This window comes from Cetorhinus maximus, chromosome 4, assembly GCF_964194155.1.
Source record: "Cetorhinus maximus chromosome 4, sCetMax3.hap1.1, whole genome shotgun sequence".
In the NCBI taxonomy this organism is placed as follows: Eukaryota; Metazoa; Chordata; class Chondrichthyes; order Lamniformes; family Cetorhinidae; genus Cetorhinus; species Cetorhinus maximus.
The window spans coordinates 61,775,639-61,801,518 of record NC_135882.1 but is presented as its reverse complement, the minus strand read 5'-3'; the positions used below and the strand labels follow the sequence as shown (position 1 = coordinate 61,801,518).

General features: G+C 40.2%; 1 protein-coding gene across 1 annotated transcript; it reads left to right on the top strand.

Moving 5' to 3' along the window:
- The first annotated feature begins 1,297 nt into the window (after positions 1 to 1,297).
- ebag9 (estrogen receptor binding site associated antigen 9) lies at positions 1,298 to 25,664 on the top strand. The gene is made up of 6 exons (XM_078540217.1): positions 1,298 to 1,578; positions 9,734 to 9,812; positions 19,636 to 19,797; positions 20,097 to 20,204; positions 21,185 to 21,276; positions 23,572 to 25,664. The coding sequence occupies exons 1-6, from the start codon at positions 1,496 to 1,498 to the stop codon at positions 23,690 to 23,692; spliced, it is 645 nt and encodes a 214-aa protein (XP_078396343.1). The 5' UTR covers positions 1,298 to 1,495; the 3' UTR covers positions 23,693 to 25,664.
- Positions 25,665 to 25,880: the final 216 nt, after the last annotated feature.

Sequence of the window (25,880 nt, the reverse complement as noted above, 5' to 3'; positions counted from 1 at the left end):
CCCCCGCTATCTAACACCCCCACCCCCCCACGCTGTCTAACACCCCCACCCCCCCACGCTGTCTAACACCCCCACCCCCTCCACGCTGTCTAACCCCCCCAGCCCCCCCACGCAATCTAAATCCCCCACCCCCCATGCTATTTAACCCCCCCACCCACCCCACGCTATCTAACCCCTCACCCCCCCCACGCTATCTAACCCCCCACGCTATCTAACCCCCCCACCCTATCTAACCCCCCCAAGCTATCTAACTGCCCCACCACTCCCCACGCTATCTAACCCCCCCACCCCCACGCTATCTAACCCCTCCACGCTATCTAACCCCTCCCCCAGCTATCTAGCCCCCCCCAGCTATCTAGCCCCCCCAGCTATCTAGCCCCCCCCAGCTATCTAGCCCCCCCCCTCAGCTATCTAGCCCCCCCCAGCTATCTAGCCACCCCCCCAGCTATCTAGCCCCCCCCCAGCTATCTAGCCCCCCCCCAGCTATCTAGCCACCCCCCCAGCTATCTAGCCCCCCCCCCAGCTATCTAGCCCCCCCCCCAGCTATCTAGCCCCCCCCCCAGCTATCTAGCCCCCCCCCCCAGCTATCTAGCCCCCCCCCAGCTATCTAGCCCCCCCCCAGCTATCTAGCCCCCCCCTAGCCCCCCCCAAGCCCCCCCCAGCTATCTAGCCCCCCCCCAGCTATCTAGCCCCCCCCCCCAGCTATCTAGCCCCCCCCAGCTATCTAGCCCCCCCCCAGCTATCTAGCCCCCCCCCCAGCTATCTAGCCCCCCCCCCAGCTATCTAGCCCCCCCCCCAGCTATCTAGGCCCCCCCCCCAGCTATCTAGGCCCCCCCCCAGCTATCTAGCCCCCCCCCCAGCTATCTAGCCCCCCCAGCTATCTAGCCCCCCCCCAGCTATCTAGCCCCCCCCCAGCTATCTAGCCCCCCCAGCTATCTAGCCCCCCCCAGCTATCTAGCACCCCCCCCAGCTATCTAGCACCCCCCCAGCTATCTAGCCCCCCCCCAGCTATCTAGCCCCACCCCCCCGCTATCTAGCCCCTCGCTTTCTAGCCTGCCCCCTCACTTTCTAGCCCCACCCCTCGCTATCTAACCCCGCCCCCCCGTGCTATCTAACCCCGCCCCCCCGTGCTATCTAACCCCGCCCCCCCCCGTGCTATCTAACCCCACTACCCTCCCCCCCTAACCCCGCCTCTCGGGTTCTCACCCGGACCTGTGTGCAACCCCGCCCTCCGATGTCGCCCTGGCCTTTCTCTCGCGCCCTGGGAAGATCGTTTCCGGTTCGGGCCCGGCAGCCTGAGTTAGCGCATGCGCAGTAGTTAGCGACCGATTCAGGCCACCTGAGCGGCGCATGCCTGGGCCTAAGCTGTTATCTCTGTCGTTTTATTGTTTTCTTTTATTATTAGTGTTGTGGTGATCGAGGTGGCTGGCCTCAAGAGAGTGGAGCTGCTCAGTGTTGTGATCTGCCCCCCTCCCATCCCCCCTCCCTGGTCACCATGGCGATCAGTCAGTTCCGATCACTCAGAGTCTGTACATGTTTGGCCTGGCTGCTCTCCTTCTTCAAGAGGCTCATCTGCAGGTCAGTCCTGAGGCTCACTTACCAGCTCAGAGTTTGCATATTAACACATTGTGTGGAATTATGATAACTGCATAGCTTAAAATCAAGAATGAAAACATAGCAATATCTATCCTGCCTCCACTGGTTTTTCTCCGTTCTATTTGCAGATTCCCTCATATTGTTACCAGTGTTGTGTATTTTTGAGTGATTTTGTTACCTGATATATTGGTGTCTGCTTGTTTACTTTTTAAAATTACTATTCTTCGCGCGGCCTCCTCTCAATTTGCTGGCATTGCTGGTGCCATTTGGCGATGTTAATCTCTTGGTTCTACGTTTCAATGGCAAAGCCATTGGTGGTTTTCGATGGAAGAAACAATTTTGCTTTATAAAGTGGCACCACATTTATTTCCCTTATAATATCTGGGTTCAGGGTATCCTCATGTCATAGTTCAGAAGCAAATGCAAATCAGTCTTGTCATGTTTGAAAATACTTATTGAGTTTATATTTAGATTCTCTCGTGAGCTGAACATTTAAAATGTTGAGTTCAGCAATTCTAACATAGAAGGGTTGACTGGAAAGAGAGACTCTCAATGTGGAGCTTAATTTTTTTTTTATCCTGTGAAGAATGAGGCAAGTTTTAAGGACAACATATGCCCCTGATTGAGAGTGCATATTCTATACATTAGTTAGCTTGTTAATGTCTAGTTAGTTTGTTAATGTCTTCTAATCTTCAATGGGTTAGGAGTGTGAAACAATTGATATTAATCTGAAAATAACAAAGCAGTGTGCTTCAAGTCAGTCATTCAGTACAGTGTTCTTTCACATTTGGGGCCTTCAGGTTATAAAGAACAACAAGTTGCATTTATATATTGCCACTAATGTCATTGAACATCCCAAGGCATTTCACAGGAAAGATATCAGACAGAATTTGAAATCGAGCCACATATTAGGACAGATGACCAGAAGCTGGATAAAGAGGTAGTTTTTAAGATCAATCTTAAAGAAGAGAGCGAGGTAAAGGGAGAATTCCAGAGTTTATGGCTGAGCAGCTGAAAACACACTGCCAATGGTGAAGCAATTTAAAATGGATGCACAAGGGACAAGAATTGGAGGGGCACAGATCTTGAAAGGTTGTAGGACTATACAGACACAGGGATTTGAAAACAAGGATGAGAATTTTTAAATTGAGACTTTGTTGATTCAGGAGCCAATGTAGGTCAGCGAGAGCTGATGATGGGCAAACAGGATTGGTGCAAGTTAGGATAATGGCTGCAGAGTTTTGTATGAACGCAAGTTTACAGAGGATGAAAGATGGGAGGCCGGCTAGGAGAATGTTGAAGTGGTCAAATCTGGAGGGAATGAATGGATGAGGGTTTCAGAGGCAGATGAGCTGAGGCAGAGCTGAAGTCAGGTGTTGTTATGGAAATGAAGATAGGTGGTCTTAGAGATAGCATGGACATGTGTTTGGAAGCCAGTTGGATGTTTTGTTGTTATAGGAGTATTTTTGTCTAATACTAAAAATGAGTTTGAAATTAAGATTTAAACATAGCAAAACAATTGACTACAGTTGAGTATTGGAGTTATAACCTGGAGCTTAGCTGATACTTTTGGGGGCCAGATAAAATTTTTGCTGAAGAAATTATACAACTGAAGCAGCAGCCTTGACCAAGTTGATTGTACATGGTCTGTTCAAGAAGTCAACTTGATGGTCAATTTTTCTCATTGATAATTCCACACAGTCTGTTAATGTGAAAGCGTTGCCACATGTATGCAAAGATACATTAAAGTAGTTTTCTTTACAATTGTAAGGCTGAATTTGGCTGCAACAAAAGTTGCTGTACACTTGTCTCACTTCTTGAAACTTCCAGTAGTTTCCTGATTGCAGAGGGAGTTCAAGTAATATCTTGCGCATCAGGAGAAATATTCCAATGTTCTTAACTTTGTAATTGAATAACTTTATTCTTGATCCTGATAATTGTTAAAGTTCTGTAAAACACCTTACTGATTTTTATTTTATAAACTTCCCAAATTTTCACACTTAATTTTGTTGAGGGAAACATCATAGTGTAAATAGTACATGCAAAATTTGTGATCGCTTCAGTTTGTTTGAGATATCATTTAAATTTCTGCCTAATCTGTCTCTGTATCATTTAATACTCAAGTTATTCTGTAGGTATTCTGGAGTCGCCAGTGTTGTGAAATTTATCATGATTATATAGCAGAACACATTTCATCTCATTGGAGCAACAAAGAACTACGAACCTCTAAATGTTTTGAAGGTGCCATTTTGCCTGGACCGTCTGTAGTGTCTGGGAAGATAAATACAAGCCAGCAAGTGAAACATTACTTCCAGCTCATCCATATAGGTTAGATGAGGTTTAGAATAGTTAACTGCCTGCATCTCCAAAGTATGTATTCCCTTGTCACTGCTATATTTAGAGATGCCGCCAAAACCAGCTTTCCAATGGTGTTCTTGAAAGTACATGCAGCATACCTTCCATCACATCTGCTATTAATTGGGAAAGGAAAAGCAAGCAGCACTTAAAGCTTATGACTAATTGTCATGTGTGTTCTGCCTGAAGGCAAGCCCTTGGCCCATTGTCTGATGATGCTTTATCCTGAGCCATTTTCTTGCCAGTGTTTTTTTTTCAGTGGCAGTTTGCCATTGCTTTCCACTCTCAGGGGCAGGGCAAGGAAGCAGGTCCCAAGTCTGTCTCAGCTGGACTGGAATCGAACCCACGCTGGTATCATTCTGAAAGATACGCTAGCCATCTAGCGATACTTCAACACTAATTAGTGCATCGTTAACTGAGTACAGATATGGTTTTTCTGGTCCTATCTAAGAGCTGAATAAATGTAGCTGAACACAGAATGTGTCTTAGTCACCATGCTGAATGCAAGTAAGGAATGACTAAACCATGGTAGATAAGTGAAAATATTGTTTACAGGTTTGTGAAAAACAAATCCTATATATGTGTTTGATTTTGGGGGCATGGGGGGTGCTCCATACTTACTAATCCATCTCAAAAGACGGTCCTTCAACCAGAAAAGATTAAGAACTATTGTATGATACAACTGCAGATCCTGGCATGGCTATAGTTAACGTTTCAAGTTCAACATGACTCTTCTTCGGAACTGAATTTATTTTAGACTCAAAACATTAACTCTGTTTCTCTCTCCACAGATGCTGCCAGACATGCTGAGTTTTTCCAGCATTTTCTGTTTTCATTTCAGATCTTCATTGCAATATTTTGCTTTTCTTTTCCTCCACATCCTTCAGTTTTTCCATTTAACCTTATTCCCCTTTCTGGTTTTTCTTCCAAAAATGGTATTGCCTTTGAGTTCTCCACATTAAGTGTTATCTTTTGTCTTTCCAGTCAACCTGCCAGCTTGTGTCTTCCTGAGCTCTCCTACAGTTCTCTATTGTTTTCCAAACTCCTCACCTTTGTGTTATGGAGTCATAGAATTATTTATAGTTCAGAAGGAGGCCATTCAGCCTATTGACTCCATGTCAGTTCCCCATTTGTCAAGCCAGTCAGCCCCACTTCCCCACTCAATCCGTGTAGCCTTGCAAGTTTATTTTCTTCAAGTGCCCATCCAATTTCCTTTTAAAAACACCAATTGTTTCCACGACCTTCATGGACAGCAAGTTCCAGGTCATTGTCACTCGGTGTGTAGAAGCGCTTCCTCTCATTCTCCTGCATCTCTTGCCCAAAATCTTAAACCTATGTCCACTAGTCCTTCTACTGTCAGCTAATGGGTAGTTTCTCTCTGCCTACCATTTCTAAGCCTGTCATAATCTTGTATACCTCTGTCAAATCTCCCCTCAGTTGTCTTCATTACAAAGAGAACAACCCCAGCCTTTCCAGCCTAACCGTGTGACTAAAACCCTCTTGTCCCTGCAACCTTTGAACCATTGTCAGCAAATGTGTATATGTTTAACACCTTACTCCTCCAGCGAGGTAATTGTAAATTAGTAGTGGCAAAATTAGTTAATTAATATTCTCTGCTGGATTAACTAGCCAATCTAGTAAGTAATTACAGTATTCCATAAACTCACTGGTTGTTTCTGAGTTTAATCATCTCCACTGGGGTAGCATGAGGAATATTGCATTTAGTCGCACATCCCCATCATGAAGAGATGTTAATAACTGTATTGTTATTGGAAATTATTTTTAAATTGGAATTGTAGTAGGGTCTGTGATTGTGTGTGTGGCTTAATTGGATTAAAGCCAGCTAATCTGGTGCTTTGATGTATAGTAGTTTTGAGATGTTAATTAGATTAACGTAAGGAGGAGGAGGTAAAGTGTAAATTTGCACTTGTTGAATAAACCATTCAACAGAATGGGTAAAATCTTGCACCTAGCTGGGAGACACCAAACAATGTTTGTATTACTAATAAAATTGGTGGAATGAAAAGATTATTGTTAGGAGAGGTAAAATTAAAAAAAAACTAGTAATACAATGGAAAATTTACATTCAAAGGGGAAGCTAGATATAAACAGAAAGGTGTGTGTGTGTAAGTCAGGCATTTAAGATCTAACCAGCCTGTATGCCTGCAACTGTGTCTGCAAAGAACCTCATTTTGACCTCATACGGTCAAATGTGCTTTGCCTGGTGTCTGTTTAAAGTCAATGGGTTATTGTTGCCTTGGTGAGGATTTACCCGGGAGTGACTCATTTGGGGATTGGTTTAACAGTTATTATGGTAGTAATTTGTAGACATGTGTACGTGTTGAATTTGGTAAATTAATAAATGTTAAATTTATATAAGTTTTACATAAAAAAAATCTCTGAAGGCTCGGTGGTCTTATTCCTGAATTCATAACACCCCTCAGGTAGGAAGAGAAATGCTGTTAGAGTTTCTGCTCTAAATGATTGTTGGAAAAATGCATTTAGGTGAGAGCAATATCAAACATGGTAGTGAAGTTTCCACAAGTGGCCCATGCAGGTTTACATATGAATAATGTTCACTTGAATCAAATTTTAGTGGGTAGTTGGTATCTGTGAAATAGTACACCAACAGAGAGTCTTTTTTTAAAAAATTCTGTATATATCTATTATTCCTTATTGTCCTTGAGAAGGTGATGCTGGACTTTGAACTGCTGCAATCTTTGTCGTGTTCTTAGGTAGGCAATTCCAAGATTTTGACCCAGCAATCAAGAAGATATGATGGTATAGAAACTTGAAGGGGAATTTGGAGTTGATGGTTCTCATGTACCTGCTGCCCTTGCCCTTCTCGATAGTGGAGGCCATGGGCTTGGGAAGTGCTGCTAAAGCAGCTGTGTAGATAATATAGTTTGGACTGCGCCCCTGATAAAATGATGGTGGATGTTTGTTTAAGCTGATGGATGGGATACCAATCAAGTGGACTGCTTTGTCTTGGTTAGATGCACTAATCCAAGCAAATGGACAATATTCTATCTCAATGCTGACTTACACCTTGTAGATGGTGGAGAGGCTTTGGAGAGTGAGGAGGTGAGCCACTTGCTGCGGAATATCTACCCACTAACCTGCTCCATCAGCAATGACATTTGTCAGTTTCTGATCAATATTTACCCAAGGATGTTGATGCTGGAGGATTTGGCAATGATAATGTCATTCTCTCCTCTTGGAGTTGGTCAGTGCTTGGCACTTGAGTGGTGTGAATGTTGAGATGTGGGGTGAGAAGAAAATTGACAAAGGGGAAAGATGTGTAATTTACAGATTGTTGAGAAGTGAGTTTTAAACCACTCGTTGCATGCCTAGTTATTGAAAAACAAGATCCGTGTTCATATCCTTTTATCTGATCAAGATACAAGATGAATGAATACTTCATATCCGTCTTCACCCAAGAGAATGAGGATGAAGGTATCGAACTCGGGGAGAGAGATTGCAAGGTTCTTAAGCAAATTGATATAGGGAGTGACAAGGTATTGGAGGTGTTGGCAGGCTTATAAGTGGACAAACCTCCAGGTCCAGATGATTTGTGTCCCAGACTGCTGAGGGAGGTGAGGGAGGAGATCGCAGGGGCTCTGACCCAAATTTTTAATTCCTCCCTGGCCACGGGGATGTGCCAGAGGACTGGAGAACAGCTAATGTGATTCCTTTATTTAAGAAGAGTTGTAGAGAGAAGCCAGGGAACTACAGGCCAGTGAGACTCGCGTCAGTGGTAGGGAAACTATTGGAGAAAATTCTGAAGGAGAGAATCTATCTCCACTTGGAGAGGCAAGGTTTGATCAGGGATAGTCAGCATGGCTTTGTCAGAGGGAGGTCATGCCTAACAAATTTGATTGAATTTTTTCAGGAGGTGACCAGGTGTGTAGATGAGGGTAGTGTGGTTGCTGTACTTTATATGGATTTCAGCGAAGCCTTTGACAAGGTCCCACATGGGAGGCTTATAAAGAAGGCAAATACACATGGGATACAGGGTAATTTGATATGGTGGATTCAAAATTGGCTTAGTTGTAGGAGACAGAGGGTGATGACAGAATACTCTTTTAGTGACTGGAAGCCAGTGTCATACCACAGGGATCTGTGCTGGGTCCCCTATTATTTGTCATTTATATAAACAACATAGATGACTATGTGAGGGCGAGATTAGTAAGTTTGCGGATGACACAAAGATTGGCTGGGTGGTTAACAGTGAAGTTGAGTGTCTTGGGCTACAGGAAGATTTAGACAGGATAGTCAAATGGACAGATAAGTGGCAGATGGAATTTAACCCTGAAAAATGTGAGGTGATATACTTTGGAATGAGTAATTTGACAAGGGAGTATTCAATGAACGGCATGACATTAGGAAGGTCTGAGGGACAATGGGACCTTGGCGTATGTGTCCATAGATCTCTGAAAGCGGAAGGGCATGTTAGTGGGGTGATGAAAAAGGCATATGGGACACTTGCCTTTATCAATCGAGGCATAGATTACAAAAGTGGGGAGGTCATGTTGGAGTTGTATAGAACCTTGGTGAGGCCACAGCTGGAGTACTGTGTGCAGTTTTGGTCGCCACATTATAGGAAGGATGTGATTGCACTGGAGGGAGTGCAGAGGAGATTCACCAGGATGTTGCCTGGGATGAAACATTTAAGTTATGAAGAGAGGTTGGATAGACTTGGGTTGTTTTCGTTGGAGCAGAGAAGACTGAGGGGCGACCTGATCAAGGTGTATAAGATTGAGGGGCATGGACAGGGTGGATAGGGAGCACCTGTTCCCCTTAGTTGAAAGGTCAGTCACAAGAGGACATAAGTTCAAGGTGAGGGGCAGGAGGTTTAGAGGGGGGTGTAAGGAAAAACTTTTTTACCCAGAGGGTGGTGACAGTCTGGATTGCGCTGCCTGAGAGGGTGGTGGAGGAGGCGGGTTGCCTCACATCCTTTAAAAAGTACCTGGATGAGCACTTGGCACGCCATAACATTCAAGGCTATGGGCCAAGTGCTGGTAAATGGGATTAGATAGGTAGGTCAGGTGTTTCTCACGTGTTGGTGCAGACTCGATGGACCGAAGGGCCTCTTCTGCACTGTGTGATTCTGTGATTCTCCAAATTAAAACTGATGAAACAGTTGAACTTAGTTGTATTTTGGATGCAAAATTAACAGCTAAATATTTTGAAGCTTTATGGGATTAATGCTTGTAGATGCCCCTGTTAAAAACTTCTGAGTATTTTGTAGGCACAAGTATTTTAATTCTGCACCAGTTTCTTCTGGAGGCACTGTTCATGGTCGCTGACGTTGTCAGTTCCCTTGTTTGAAGTAATCTGTAGAAAAAGGCTTCCTGTTTCAGCTAGGTCACTGATTCTGAGACACCATTTTTAAATTGAGGCCCGAGCTTGATAATTGGAAAAAATCTGCTTTGAGCAAGCAGCTTGTTTGAATGGATAGCAGTCAGACTGAATATTGGCCCATTGCTCAGTTTTTTATTGCAGCTAAAATATTAAACTTTTTAAAACTGACTTGTGATGCTTGAAATTAAAGTTCACATATTTTCTTCAACAATTGTCTTATACTATTAGGTTATACTAACCAAAAATCCTTGGGGGCACCTCCTTTGTGATGTTGTTGAATCCCAAGTGCCTAACTATCTTCTAGATCTTTTGCAAGACAACTCTCAGTACTTGAAATTATTTTAATAAATTATCCATTAAATAATGTAAAAGATTACTCATTGTGGTATGCTAATGCTGCATTATCCTTTTTCTCAAGGTCTGGAAGGGGTAGGAAATTGAGTGGAGATCAAATAACCTTACCAACAACGGTTGATTATCCATCTGTTCCTAAGCAGGTACCCATTTTTACCATCAAGTAAATAGTCATTTTTATTGAATGTTTTATTTTGCTGTTAAGTGGTGTATGACAATAGGAGTTTGAAATAAATTAATAATGGTTGTCTTTCCATAGCAGTTATTAACTGTCGTAGTTTAATTTCCAAAGTTTGCAATTAAATCTACTTTTAAACTGCATTTTAAACTTTGTTACAGTCCAGCAGCATTTCATATTGACAGGGTTGGAAAAAAGCCTGTACTTCTTGCTAGGTGCTTTTTTTTTCCTAATTGTTCTTGGGATGCAGTCATCACTAGTAAGCCAATACTTATTGCTCACCCAGTTGCCTTTGAGAAGGTGATGGTGAGCTGCCTTCTTGGGCTGCAGTGCGTATGGTGTAGGAGCACCCATGGTGCTGATACGTAGGAAGCTTCAGGATTTGGACCCCGTAATGATGAAGCAACGATGATATATTTCCAAGTCAGGATTTTATGTGGCTTAGAGGGGAACTTGTAGGTGGTGATGTTCCCATGTGCCTGCTGTTCTTATCCTAAACAGTGGAGGTTGCGGTTTTAAAGGGCACTGTTGAAGAAACCTTGGTGAGTTGCTGTCGTGAATCTTATAGATGGTATTCACTGTAGCCATGGTTTGTCAGTGCTGGAGGAAATTAATGCTTAAGGTGGTTGATAGGGTGCCAGTCATGGGCTGCTTTGTCCTAGATGGTATCGAGCTTTTTGAGCATTGTTGGAGCTGCATGGATCCAAGCAAGTAAAGGTTATTTCAACACACTGCTGACACACAAGTGTCAGGCAAGGACCATCTCCAATGAGAGAGAATCCAACTATCGCATCTTGATGTCCAATGGCCTTACCGTCACTGAATACCCCACTATCAACATCCTGGGGGTTACAATTGACCAGAAGCTGAACTGGAATAGTCATATAAATATTGTGGCTACAAGAGCAGGTCAGAGGCCAGGAGTCCTGCGACGAGTAACTTAACTTCTGACTCCCCAAAGCCTGTCTACAATCTACAAGGCACAAGTCAGGAGTGTGATGGAGCACTCCTCACTTGCTTGGATGAGTGCAGCTCCCACAATGCTCAAGAAGCTTGATACCGTCCAGAACAAAATAGCCCGCTTGATTGGCACCACATCCATGAACATTCACTCCCTCCACCACTGATGCACAGTAGCAGTAGTGTGCACCATCTACAAAATGCACTGCAGGAATTTACCAAGGCTCCTTTGACAACACCTTCCAAACCCACGGCCGCTACCATCTAGAAGGACAAGGGCAACAGATGGAGGGGAACTTCCAGGTGGTGGTGTTCCCATCTAAGTCACCCACCATCGTGACTTGGAAATATATCACTGTTCCTTCACTGTCAATGGGTCAAAACCCTGAAACTCCCTTCCTGACAGCACTGTGGGTGTACCTATGCCACATGGACTGCTGCGGTTCAAGAAGGCAGCTCACCGCCACTCTCAAGGGCAACAAGGGATGGGCAATAAATGCTGACCCAGCCAGCGAAGCCCACATCCCGTGAATGAATATTTTTTTTAAAATTGCGCCTTGTAGATGCGGGACAGGTTTTAGGGAGTCAGAAAGTGAGTTACTCAGCACAGAAGACCCCAGTCTCTGACCTGCTCTTATAGCCATAAAAATTATGTGGCGGGTCCTGTAGAGTTTCTTGTCAATAGTGATTCTCAGGCTGTTGATGGTGGGAGATTCAGTGCTGAAAATCTCTTGATTGTCAAGGGGAAATGGTTACACTCTCCTGGTGGAGTTGCTCATTGCCTGGTGCATGCGTGCTGTACATGTTACTTGCCACTTATCACCCCAAGCTTGAATGTTGCACAGGTGTTAATGCATGTGAGGACTGACTGCTTTATTATCTGAGGAATTGCAAATGGAACTGTACACTGTGCAATCATTAAACATCCCCGCTTCTGACTTTGATGACGGGGGGCAAGTCACTGATGTGGCTGCAGATGTTTGGGTCTAGGACATTGAGGGCTAATGTTATGGGCTTCCACCCCTTTTTGTTCATGGGATGTAGGCGTTGCTGGCTAGGCCAGCATTTATTGCCCATCCTTAATTGCCCAGTTCAGAGGGCATTTAAGAGTCAACCACATGGCTGTGGGTCTGGAGTCACATGTGGGCCAGACCAGATAAGGGCAACAGACCTCCTTCCCTAAAGGACACTAGTGAACCAGATGGGTTTGATGGGTTTCTTTATCCAGATGCTCTTAAAATAGCGCACAAGTGGATGTCAGTGTGTGTAAGGTTGGCCCCACTGGTGTTTCTCAACTCAGTTTCATAATGTTGTTGGTCCAAACAAAAAATGCACCATAATTCAGGATAATTGTCACTATTAACATAAGAATGGTCAGTGTGGAAAGTGGAAGAATTCATAATGGGGCCAATAGTGGTTCTTTTTCAAGATTAGAGGAAAAAGTACATTGTTAGATCAGAAAAGAGAAGGCTACATCTGGTCATACAAACTGACATTTGTTTGATACCAATATATTGGATGACTAATAATATACAAAACAAATTTATCATTATTTGCAGTATAGTAGTTGCATGGAATTACATGGAATGTACATACAGAAACAGACCATTTGGCCAACAAGTCTGTGCTTGTGTGTTTACAGCACACAAGTCTTCTCCTTATCTCAAATGAGTTGGGTGCAAATAATCATGCAGCAATTATGTGGCGAGTTATTTACTATAGTTCACTATAATGTGACATTGAAAGTGTTGTGAAACATTACACTTTATGGTATTGCTCAGTGACACTAATTAGGATCTTTTGTATCACAGACACTTTAATGTGAAGCTGAAGCAAGCCAGTGGGAAATAATTGTATGGGCGAATTTTACGACTCCCATCGTGGTGGGGTCAGGGCCGTAAAATATGGCGTGCCATTCAAAAATCCATTGACTTCGACGGGACCGTAAAATCCTGCCGGCTTAAAATTCTGCCTTGTGTGTGTATTTGAACCCATATAAACAACATATTAGTTGGTCTTCAACTTAATTCCAGCCCACAAAGACAGTTGTGTATGGAGAACTGAGCTACAAGGGTAAACAGTACGTTCTCCTTTTCCTCAGGAACAGAGCAATGTAAGGACCAAACATCTCGATTATTGCAGTTCCCCTGCAGCCACATGAGTTTATCAGACTTCTCTGATTTGAAGTTAGATAACCCAAACTGCAACTGCCCATCAGGGGCTTAGTATAAACAGTGTAATTTTCTTTCAGGCACGTCTATTGAGAATTTTTTTCTTCCCTTCACCCGTTGGTAGTATCTGTTAACTGAGCATTTGAAAGTGACGCAGAAGATAATATTGATGAGGACAAAAATGAGAACTGTTTCCCCTCTGGAGAAACCTCATAATTTCCTGATACCTCTTTGTCTAGTTCTCCATGAGCATTTTCCCATACCCTCTGTACGCTGTGGACCCTCATATGGGTTAGCTTGGCATGTTACCTGACACTGACATTGATCTAGAATGGATCCTTACTTGAACTGAAATTTGGACTTCTTCATTTGTAGTAACATTTCTTTGTCAGGCCAAATATTTTCCTAGTAGGTACATATTCTCCAAATGCTATAACTCCTGCCGACCGGAAAGGCGTCAGGAACAATTGTGCCATACACACTCGGCCTGCACTGCAGCCACCGGTGCATACGCAGATTCTCAGAGTTGCCACTGTGCTCCTCAAAATTGAAGTATGTTTCACAAACTATTGGTTATGTTGGGGCAACCTCAAAGCTTTTTTAAATCATAAGAATGAGATGCTGTCATTTTATACAAGTATAAGTACTCAAAGATGCAATATTGTACCAGAAGACTGCCAAATAAAATACATTGTGATTAGCTACTGGAGTAAATTAAAAGGCAAGAAAGTAACTGAAAATGCAGTTATATAGTGAAAATGCCAGCTTAATACTGCAACTTTAACCACTAAATTATATTTTTCTTTTGCTTTATTGAACAAGCTGGAAAGGCTTTGTGCACTGAGTTCCTACACAGCCTGGTTAGTTCAGTTGGTAGGTAATGGGATTCATAACCCAAGGGTTATGGTTTTGAGGCCCATGTTGGGTGATGTTCTTTTATATTTTATTCAAAATATTATTTTTTATTGATTTTTACCAATGGCAAAACTTCACAGTTAAGAGCATATAGTTTTGGTTTCCAAGACTGGGTCTTGCCTAAACTAATTGGTTGCTGGTGGAAGAAAAATCTATTTTTTGGCATTACGCAAGATTGATTGATAAAATGATTGCTGTCTGAGTAGTTGCAATAGACAGTTGCGAAAAAATGCATAATATGGCGGCAGAAAGCAGAACTGCACTCGAAGGCATCTCTCACATTAAAAACTGACATTGCATCTGTGCATGTGCAGAAAGTGCCCCCCACCGTGTTGCAGCACAAACAAGTGCAGCCTTCTCCAAAATCATCTGCAGGTGGGCTTCGCAGGGATAAGCAGATACTTCCGGCTGAGAGAGATTACAGGGTTATTAAATGGTTGTCTGATGATAAATATAGTGTATTAATTGTGCTAATGTGATGGGGAATTCTGATTGCCAACATCAATGATGCTAATTTGCCCTCCATAACCTAATTTCAGTCTTGATTGCTCAGTTCACTCCCTGTTTGGTTTGTCCCAGGAGAATATGGTAACATTGTATGGTGTTTAATTTCCATTGGCTCTGTTATCTCTAAGAAGTGTGTTTGTAATTGCTGTTTACTGGTCAGACACCTGCTATGTTGGAGCTCATAACATGTAAAATTTCTCCATCCAACTTCTTTCTTGGCAGCCCTTTTAGCTATTGCTTGTCCAGCAGAAAATATTCTGCAATTTGGAAAAGTTTAAAGAATCCCAACAAGGAACAATCCCCTCTGGATGAAGGAAGAGGTCCAGCAAAATTCATTTGCCCTACTCCAGTGGAATCACAGGCTTGATAAACAACAATTTATAAGACACCAACTTGCAAAAAAATGCATAATATAGGAACAGAAAGGAGAGCTGCATTAAAAGCATCTCTCTCATTAAACAACCTGACACTATATCTGCGCATGTGCAGGAAATTCTCCATCTTGTTTTGTGGCACAAATAAATTTGGCCTTCATTGAAATGACCTGCAGGTGGGCCTTGCAGGGATCAACAGATACTTCATTCATTCATCTGCTTTACTCCAATAGAATCACAGGCTTGATAAACAACCATTTGTAAGACACCAGGTTGGTGGAGCCTGATGGTTTTGTTTTGAAACTTTACATAGGTTAAAAGATTTTAACTTGTATGTTTTGTCATGCTAGACTAGTAGCTTGTTTGCTAAAATGAAAAACAAAGTGCTGGAAAAACTCAGCAGGTCTGGCAGCATCTTTGGAGAGAGAAAGAGTTGATGTTTTGAGCCCAGTATGACTCCTCTTTATTTCAGACCTCCAGCAACTGCAGTATTTTGCTTTTATATTAGCCCGTTGGCTGATGTTTTTGAAAGGTTACAGAATTCTGTTAGCTATGTGGTTCATATAATTTCTGGCAATAGAAATAGAAATAGAACTTCAGATGTACCTTTCAATTCATACTTTGTCTATTCTGTTCAGAACGAGAGTACACAATACCTTCCTCATGTGGCAGAATTGTATTCCTTCACTCAGCAGCTGACCTGCTGATAGTCAGATCGTCAGATTCTCATCATGCAGTTTTTCGGGTATTGCTTGATGTTGATTTAAACTGTTGGTTGGGCTTTGAATGAAGTGAATTATTACCGATATCGATGTCTCAGTTAGATTTCTAGTTCTAGTTTTATGTACAGCACAAGATTTCCGAATAATGTATTTGATTATCTTTCTCAGTTCTCTAAATTACATGAAAGCCAAACTCTAGAAGATACCTACATCGTTGCTACAATCAGTGTCAGGAAGATATAATAAATTCCAATAACTAATATTGTAAAGTAGAGTAATAGTGGTGGGTGGGTGTGTGCATACGTGTGCGTACAGCTGGTCTGAAGGCTTTGATGTATCAGAAGATAAGTTTGAAATGTTAAGTAGGTAAACATGGGTGAAGTTTTAGAATGTGGGGTGTAAAAGGAACATTTGCATTTTTAAATAAACCAGATTAGCTTGAATTCAAAAGAGGGAGTGAAATGTTTCACCTTACCAGCAGAAATTTAAAATGTGTTTATTTTTCCCAAAGATTACTGGTAAAATTGGTACTATGATAGATTTTTATTATTAGAGTGGTAAAGTGCAAAGACATAGTGAAACATTGGGAATTTGTATTCATAAGGGGAAAACATGTATAAAGGAGTGAAGGTTGTGTGTAAGAAAAGGCATTTTAAGATCTAGCACAACTGTGAAAAGCCTCCGGCATCTAAGCCTCTAGCTGCTGTCTACAAGGAAATGAAACTGAGAAAAACTCACTTTGAATTTGACTGTCCAGGGTGTGTGCTTTGCCTGGGTCTGTTTAAATCTTTTGTTTTACTGTTGCCTTAACAGAGGTGTAACTGGGAGTTAGATTAACTAGGGGAGCTAGGAGTTATCATAGTAGTAATTTGTAAACCTATGCATGTGCTTAAAATCATTTTTTTTTGTTTAGTAAAGGTTTCATTTAGTTTTGGAGGAAACATAGAAGACAAGGTGGTCTTATGAATTCAAGGCACGCATCTCGAAATATATACAAATTGCAAAACAGTTGTGGCTTTTCAAGTTTCCCTTTGGGATTTGAGCAGCTCAACATTTAACATTGGCTGTCAGGCAGATCTGGTGGAAGAACTTACTGCAGGTTTTTGTGTTGTGTAGTAATCTGAAATTGAATTCCATCAAGAGAAAGTGCTCTACCACTCAAATAACCACCAAGCAATGACCATTTCCATCAAGAGCATGTCACATCCTTCGCCTCACCTTCAAGGTTGTCACCATTGCTGATTCCTCCACCGTCAACATCCTGTGGATCACCATTGACCAGAAGCTTAAAAAGACCAGTGAACACTCGAGTGCAAGAAGCTAGGTGCTCTGCAATGGTGACTTGCCTGTTGAAACTTAATGGCCCAGATCTTGGCGTTCAGCAGTGAAGGAACGGCACTTGCCGTTCACCTTGCTGACAGCTACTTACAAACACTTGACGAGCTTTAGAGTGGAGACTTCCTGTCGTCATGTATCTGATTCAGCATGGCACCCTTTACATTGATCTGTAACGTCTGAACGGTGCTGTAAACGGCGAGGCTCTTCAGCCAATCAGATTGAAGAATATTGATTGAGCCATGCAGAGTCCAAACCAAAAAGTATAAAGCAGTATAAATTCAACTTGAATGATGTACAGAAGATGAAGTAAAGATTGGAAATGCAGATGGGATGAAGAGAGAGCAATAAAGGACAAGACAGAAAAAGTTTTTAAAAACTTAAAAAAAAATCTCTAACACTTTCCTTCTGAGGGAATGGGAATGAGACTCTGCTGGTAAAATTACTTTTTCAGGGCAAGAGAGGTGTTTGTAAATGATTATTACTAATCACATCATGAAAAACTCATGAATGCACCAGCCCTAACTTTTTCAGCCATCTCTATTGCAGAACTGGTGGGCATGCACCTCTAGTTCATGCCAATGCAGCCATTACAGTGCAAAGTTTATCTGCGCAGACTGCAACAGCACACCATGTGGAGGTGTGGGGTATCTCTGACAACAACCTTTGGATTTCCACCTTTAACTGTGCATCTGTGGTGTTAGAAGTTGCTGTCAGAATTACCCCATTATAATGAGTCTCACTGTTGGTATTACAGCAAAATTTGGGCCAATGCCTTTTCCCATCTAAAATGCTGGAGTGTATTAGAATACTTACTACTTTCTTGGATGAATGCAGCTGCAACACTCGAAGCTTGCTGCCATCCGCTGCTGTCATTCATCACTACAATATTGGCTACAATATGTAATAACTTTTATCCACAATACTGAACCACCTGAAGGATTTGTAGGAAGCATTCTGCCATCTACAGAAATATCAAAATAATGCCAGCTATAAGTGCATTTCTACAACTTTGCGGTTCCTTTTTCTCCAGAAATACTGGAGGTTGAAAGTGATAATGATCCTGAACATCCCTATACTATCTATGTATCTTGTTGTGAGTAATGTGCTAGAGGTCTGTAGTTGATGAAATCAGATCTTTCATGGTGTATATCCTTGTAGAAGACATGCCCTTCAACAGGGGTGCAAAGACTTTCAACAACTGCATGTTGCATCAAATGGGGAGCAGAGTGCTGTACTTAGTGCATGTTTAACATTCAAATATTAATACAGTGGCCAACATTGCAGGCACAGCTGCAGCATCCAGTGACCTGTTAACACCTGATGAGACCATTCCGCTCTTGTGCAGGGAAACCCCACTTTTCAATCAATAACAAAACCGGTCTCTAGGGGGATCAATGGGAAGTATTGCTTTCTGATATGTGTTATTGACCTGAACTTGGCTATTCAGGGAATGATTTCAAAGTTTGCAGATGACACCAAATCTGGAAATGTAGGCGATACAGAAAAGAATTACCAACTTCAGAAAGAATGGGCAGACACCTGGCAGCTGAAATTTAACAGAGAAATCTGAAGTGATTAGAATAAGAAGTATGTAACTTAGGGCTGAGGTGAGGAGTTCATTCAGAGGGTGGTGAACCTTTGGAATTCTCTGCCCCAGAGCATTGTGGAGGCTCAGTCATTGAGTATGTTCAAGGCAAGAGATTGATAGATTTCTAGATTAAAGGTATCTAGTGTCATGCAGAGATATTAATGTCTACAGTGTTACTTAAATTATTTTTTAAAATGGAATTGTAGTGTGTGTCTGTGTGTGTCTCAATTGGATTAAAGCCAGCTAGTCTGGGTGCTTTGATGTATAGAAAGAAGTAGGTTTGAAATGGTAATTAGATAAACTTGGAGAAGTTTAAAAACATAGGTGTCAAGGGGGCAATTTGCATTTTTAAATAAACCATTCAAAAGAATGGGTACAATCTTGCACCAAGCTGCAAGACGCCAAGCAATGTGTTTATATTACTAATAAAATTAGTGGGATGAAAATGCTATTGTTAGATGATTTGATGTTAAAAGCGTAGGATACAATGGAAAATTTACATTCAAAGGAAAAGCTAGGTATAAACACAAGTATGTGTGTGTGTCTCTCTTGTAAGGTCAAATGTGCTTTGCCTGGTGTCTGTTTAAAGTCTATGGGTTACCTTTGCCTTGGTGAAGATTTACCTGGCAGTGATTTGGGGATTTGTTTAAAAGCTATTATGGTAGTAAATTATGGACATATGTATGTGTTTCATTTGTTGTTAAATTAATAAATGTTTAATTTAATTTTATATAAAAACCCTCGAGGCTTGGTGGTCTTATTCCTGAATTCAGAGCTGCATTTCAAACATACCAATTGAAAATATAGTCTATGACAGTTGTTCAAGTTTCCCTCTGGGATTTAAACAACTCAGCCTTTAGCAACTGCTGTGTTATAGCACGAGATCTAGATTTGCTGGATTATCAAGGAATATGGGGATAGTGCAGGAAAATGGCATTGAGGTAGAAGATCAGCCATGATCTAGTTGAATGGCAGGGCAGGCTTGAGGGGCCGAATGGCACACTCCTGATCCTATTTTGTATGTTCCTATGATACATTTTGGTAGAAAGAATGAAACCATTTAAAAGGGAGCGCAGGAACAGAGATTCCAGGGGGTGTTTGTGCATGTAAGCTGACACAGCACAAAAAAAGCCATAAAAATTTGCATGTTTGACGATATGCAGGTTCTCACTGGAAGTCTTTTTTTTAAAAAAAGTTTTTTATATCTTCCAAGCCTGAGGTAGAAGATTGGAGTTCCTGGGATGAAGATGGTCCAACCAGTATTAAGATTGAAGGAGGCAATGGTAATCTGACAGCACAACAGAATGGTACTGGAGAGACTGAAGAACCTGATTACTTTAAAGACATGACACCAACCATACGAAAACCTCAAAAAGTATGTCGCCTTAATAATCTCCAGTTAATACGACATAATGAAAACTGTTCCTTGCAGGTTAAACTCTATGAAATACAATTTTTGCTAAGAAAATATTGTAATACGAGTTCATCATTTAATATTTTTCCTTTTTACTGTCAATATTAAATTATCCAAAATAGTTTAATATTTTAAACTTCTTGCACCCGAGGATTGATTACAAATTTTAATTTGAATATGTACTACTGATTTTGATTGTGAAATTCTACTATAAATTCAATAAGTCTGTTTGAAAGTCTTAACTTTTTTTTATTTCATAGATTGTTATTAAGAAAAAAGAACCATTAAATTTTGGAACTCAAGATGGCAGCGTGGGATTTTCCAGTAGACTAGCAGCTACACAGGACATCCCATTCAATCAACCATCAGTAAGTATTTTAATGACTTGCATTTAGCTTTGTTTCTGATGACTCCCAGTAAAAATAACATTGGAGAAACTGACTGATCAGGACTAGATGCTTCATGGTGTAGGACAGTAGAGGCTTTATTGCAGAATTAAAATCCATGATTATTCAGAACAAGGTCATTCTAATTGGCCATTGGTTATAATATTCTAGAGTATCCCTTAAAGCTCTATATTGTTTGCCTGCTCACTACTGTTTCCTAATTTTGAGGAAGGAAAATTATTGGAATTGGACTTGAAGCTGCCAGTGAAATTCAGGGTATTAAATGATCCAAATTTTGGATTAAATGAGTTAGAACATTAAAGGAATTTGATTCCACGCTTCAAATTATAAAGTTCTAAATGCCTAATAGCTATTGTAATTCAATCCTTTCACAATTTGCTGATTAAAATTGTTTCACATTTTCACATTCTCTCACCCTCTTAAGAATAGAAGGGGTAATATAGTGTATATTATCCAGTATTGTCAGTATGGGTATTGATACTGATTTTATCAATATCTCAGCTTTGTTTCCCTGGTCTTATTGCCTACAAAAGGCACTGATTACACTTGAAAGTTAATCAGTTGGCTGTTTTGAGGTTCTCTGTGAACACGAAAGACATTATATGAGGTTTTTTTATCCGTCCTTAGGATGTGAATGTCACCGGCAAGGCCAACATTCATTGCCGATATTTAATTGCCCTTGAGAAAGTGGTAGTGAGCCACCTTCTTGGGCCGCTGTGATCCATGTGGTGTAGGGAGGGAGTTCCAGGAGCTTGACCCAACGACAGTGAAGGAACAGTGATATAGTTCTTCCTAGTTTTTTATTTATCCAAAATTCAGAAATGTCTAAATTTAAAGCAGTAAGGAAAACTTTATTTTGAAGGCCTAATTTTCTAAGGTAGCATTGTGTTATAGATTTTAAATATAGGAAAAAAATTCTCATGTCACTTGTCCTTTTGCAGCCCGAACTAGGAGATTTTGAAACTTGGCAGGAAAACACTAATGCCTGGGAAGAGGAGGGAGATGCCACCTGGGAGGCAGAAGAAGTGCTGAGGTACTTAATTTTAGGTTTGTTATTGGCATCAGAATAAAGCATATTAAATTGTTATTTATGTTTTATTATTATTAATTATTATTATTATTTTTAATTATTTTTTATATAATATATAATATATAATAATAATAATATAATAATATAATAATAATATATAATATATTATAATAATAATTAATAATAAAAATATATAAATAAAATAATTAATTATTAACAATGTGCAGTTACATAATGCTTTTGGCATAGTCCAAGGAGCTTCACAGGAGTTGAGTCTGACAAAAACTGACACTGAGCTCAAGAAGGAGATATTGGATGAGTGACAGCTACCAATTCTGGGGCAAAAGGATTGGGGGATGCATTACATGCCAGAGTTGGAGGAACAGAGTTCTTGGGCTCAATATTTACTCAATATTTCCATCCATTAGGAGTCCCTCCTTTTCTGCGGAGGATCAGGGAGGCAAGGCAGCCTCTTATAATTTTCTCACATACTCATACGCCTCCATCTGACTGGAATTTGTTTTTTCTCTATTATTCAAATGTGGCTTAATGTGTCATATAGTCACTCAAAGGAAAGATCTGTTTTTCAATTCTTCTGCAAACTATTTCAAATTTTCATTAGATGCCGAAGTTTTTTTTGATATCCTGTGATTTAGTTTTTATTATATTTTCATGGTTATTTCAATAATTTGAGGGCTTTTTTGATGGATATGCTGGTACCCGACTCAACTCTCCCCATCCCACTCCATAATTTGCAATTTATTTAGACTGTTACACCCTTATATGCTTAAACTCCCATATTTCTGTTGCCTTAGTTCCTGACTGTACCTCTAAGTTTTTAAAACCCTTCTACAAAAGCAAAGCAAAGGTGCTGGTTCTGATCAAGGGTCATCATTGACCTGAAAAGTTAAGACCATAAGAAATAGGAGCAGGAGTAGCCCATTTAGCCCATTTGTTTTTCTCCAGTAATACTCTGTCCTGTTGAGTATTTCCAGCATTTTGTTATTTTAAAATCCTTCTACTTCGTTTTAAAGACCTGCATAACCTCAGTTTATACTACCCCTACAACCTCCTCTCACCCTATGTTTTTTGCCTTCTGACATGATCTGCTCCACAATTACTCTTTCACCCAATTAGGTGATTGACAAAAGAGTTGCCCTGGCAGCTTGTTTTTAAAAAAAGTCTACTGCAAATTAATAGGGATGATCTAGTTAAATATGTATTTTAAGTTAATAAGCAAGTCAGCTGCCTATATTTACAATTTATTCATGCTTAAAACAATCTGTCTTTACTCTGAAATGAGAAGGATGCCTAGTGTCTCCTCATAGGCTTAAAAAGCTGAATTGTTAGCATTCTTTAATACTGCAGAAGAAATATTAAGCTAGTAATTGTACACAGATGAAACTATTTGAATAATTAGAATAATACTATTTGAAAAGTGGCTTCCTAGTACAGATACAAACTAATACAGATCTCAAAACCGGCTGTCCGAAAACAATTTCAGAATGTGCCATGCATCATTTTTTAAATTTTACTCAATTAAAATCAACTTGCCTGGGGGCAATTCAGCAAGAGGCTGCACAGTGCTGTACTTATATGCTTTGCTGCTTGTGTGCCTGTCTATTCCCTTGCTTCAAGCGACCCTTGACCCCACCTGACCTGGGTTAGCCTGAACCACCCACTGCCCAAAAGCCTAAACCAAAATCTGGAAAAAATCCAAATTCCAGCCCAGCCCTGAGGCTGCTGGTCTTGAGAGAATGTACCTCCAACTCTGCCATAAAGGTTTCCCCCCTGCCCTATCATTCAGCTTACAAAAGCTAACCAAAGTGATTTTTAAAAATCTTGTTAGTGCAGTAGAAGGAGTGTGTGTGGATAATTTAATATAAATCTATTATACTTTTAAAGTATGTATGTGCTGATTGAAGATGACCTTTTCAAAAATAAAAACAGACCTTTTTAAAAAGTCTCATTTTTGTCACAAAGTATCTGAAATATTAATGTTGATTTGTGTGTGATATTTTAATTCTGCGGTTTGAAATGTTCAGTTTAAGCTCCAATTTTAAGGGCTGCTCTGAAGTAACCCATACAGTACTATATCATTTTGTGTTGCTGTGCAAGTTTATCCTTTGTTTCCTTCATCAACTCTTTTTTGCAAGGTTCCTTGTCAATGGAACCATGTATTAGTTTTGCTCTTTGTGCTAAATAATATGTTGAACAATGTTCTGTGTAAATGTACAATTTATTGCTCCCTTTCCTCCTCTAACATTTCCTATCCCCACCCCCCCCTACACACTTCAGGCAGCAGAAGCTTGCAGAGAGGGAGAAGAGGTCAGCTGAACAACAGAGGAAGAAGATGGAGAAGGATGCACAGAGATTATTGAGAAAGGAACAGAACAAAATTGCTGTAAAACTTTCATAACTGTGAGTGATATGTGGACCTGTCACTGTCAGCAGAAGACGTTACCCTCCCATGGCAACTATGACCAGTATACTTTGATGAAGAATGCTTTTATAAGTAATTTCTACTGATGTGCATTTGACCAATGAGCATGCATTTTAGCTCAAGTCACCATCTGATGCTCTGAAATCTTCATGGATTACTGGAAATCATTGGGATAGATACAAGATTTTACGATTATATATACATTTTATTCTCAGCTATCCAATCAGTGCATTGTTGAGTGCAGTACTTCACTGCCCCAGTTCCTGAACATCCTAATAGATTATTTGCTGGAGTTCTTTTCTGATTCTCTGGGTTGAATATAGGAATATTTGTGGCTTGATGGACATAATTTATCTGCTGTGTGTAAAATATCTTTTATTTGAAATTATATTTAATCATAAATATGTGTTGGCCTGTTCCTTTGCCTGTCTGGATTTGACAGTTATCCATCTGTTCTGTTATGCCAGACACTGAAATATTACCAACAAAATCAATGGATTATCAGAACATGAGGGTTGGTGCTGTATATATTCATTTTAACAGGTTACTGAGAGAATAGTAAGTATATTTAAAAAAAGCTAAATGCATTTGTATATATCTGGTAAACTGGTTGCTCTGGGGTAATTGGCAACAGCCAAAAAGAGGACTGTTACTGAAATTTGTTTTTGTTTTTTGACTTTTGGCATTCTGGAAGTTAGCATTTCAGCTGAGATTACTGTACAAATTTGAATACAAGCTCTGCAGGAAACAATGAAGAACATGATAAGCTTGGTATGTGTGTCTATATTCGTAGTACATATTGCCTTTGTCAGAGCACTGCAAAATTCGAAATTTTATGTAATTTATAGTTCTGCAGTTTTTGCTATATTTTGTCTTTTGGAAACCAGCTGAATCAGTTTGAATTTATTTTTTCTTAAACTGTTTTTCATGTTTCTTTTAACTATAAAATGATACGAATGATGCCTTGAGTGAAATTGTGAATCCTAAATGAAGATGGTTGTTATTCTGCTGTAAGCTGATACCTATTTGTAGTCTTATGATTTTCATTATTAAGAGCAGAACATTTTTAATATTGCCTGAAATGAGGCTGACCTGCTGCCTAATTTTACAGCCGGAAAGGAAACCAACTTGCTTTACTTTGTTTACTACATGCTCTATTGCTATTTATGTCCACCTGTTTTGAAATGTTTTAATTAAAAGGCACTTCTTGTACAGCTAAAATTAATTAACTCGCAATGAGCATATAATTTTCCCTAATTAAGGTGCATTCTACTTTGGGCCCTTTTCACTTCAAGACCCGTCCAACCCGAACCTTTCTCATCCTGCATGTACTTGGGTTTTTAGGGAACTTTTTCAAATAAAATGATAAGTTGCATACAAAATGTACGTTAGTACACTAAAAGTAATTTATCGTGCATCATCTTGACCAAAAGCTGACAAGACAACTTGTAAACGATGTATTCAAGATCTCTTGTGACAGCTTTACTCCTTTAGCACATGTTTCAATCTATGTACTATTCACCTTGCAGTTGAAAATTTTTTAGTAACATTTTCTTTGTTCAGTGTTACTTCAAATCTGTTATTACTTCAAACAAATTTGATGGAAATATTACCAAAATCAATGATCCCTTACATCCAAAACTAATACAACAGCTTTGGTGATGGCGTTGAACCATAAACTGAAGTATTATGTGGCCACATCGGATGCCTTTCCAGGTAAAATTGTAAGGAATACAAATTACTTGTCAAACTGGTAATCATTGACTCTTAGAAATATAATTGTTTCCTTTAACACATATAACAGCTTATTTCGCAATACAGCTTTACTTCTTTCATCAACCTTTATACTAAGTAATGTAAATTGTATAAATTTTTCTGCCTGTATAATACCTATGTTTAAATCTATTGCACAGCACATTGTACAGTATTAAAAGGGTAATTGAAAATTCGTGGGCTTTTTGTTCAGTTCAATACAGGCGGGACACTTAATGAAACTTGGAGCACTATAGCTAGTGTTATCTGATCTTCCTGTGAAATCTATTTACCGTTGCTTTCTCCTGCAAGTGGTGACAAATCAAACCTGTGTTGAAACAGTTTGAAATTATTACCATGTTTTGTTTGCTTTTTAACGTCAATTTTTGTTGAAAAGTAAATGTTTTGTTTT

Bases quoted from the DNA above. Each gene is read 5' to 3' on its own strand.
- ebag9 (XM_078540217.1), top strand. From the start codon at position 1,496: ATGGCGATCAGTCAGTTCCGATCACTCAGAGTCTGTACATGTTTGGCC. The intron at 19,798-20,096 runs GTATGTCGCCTT...TTTATTTCATAG, and splicing joins CCATACGAAAACCTCAAAAA to ATTGTTATTAAGAAAAAAGA. The intron at 20,205-21,184 runs GTAAGTATTTTA...GTCCTTTTGCAG, and splicing joins TCCCATTCAATCAACCATCA to CCCGAACTAGGAGATTTTGA.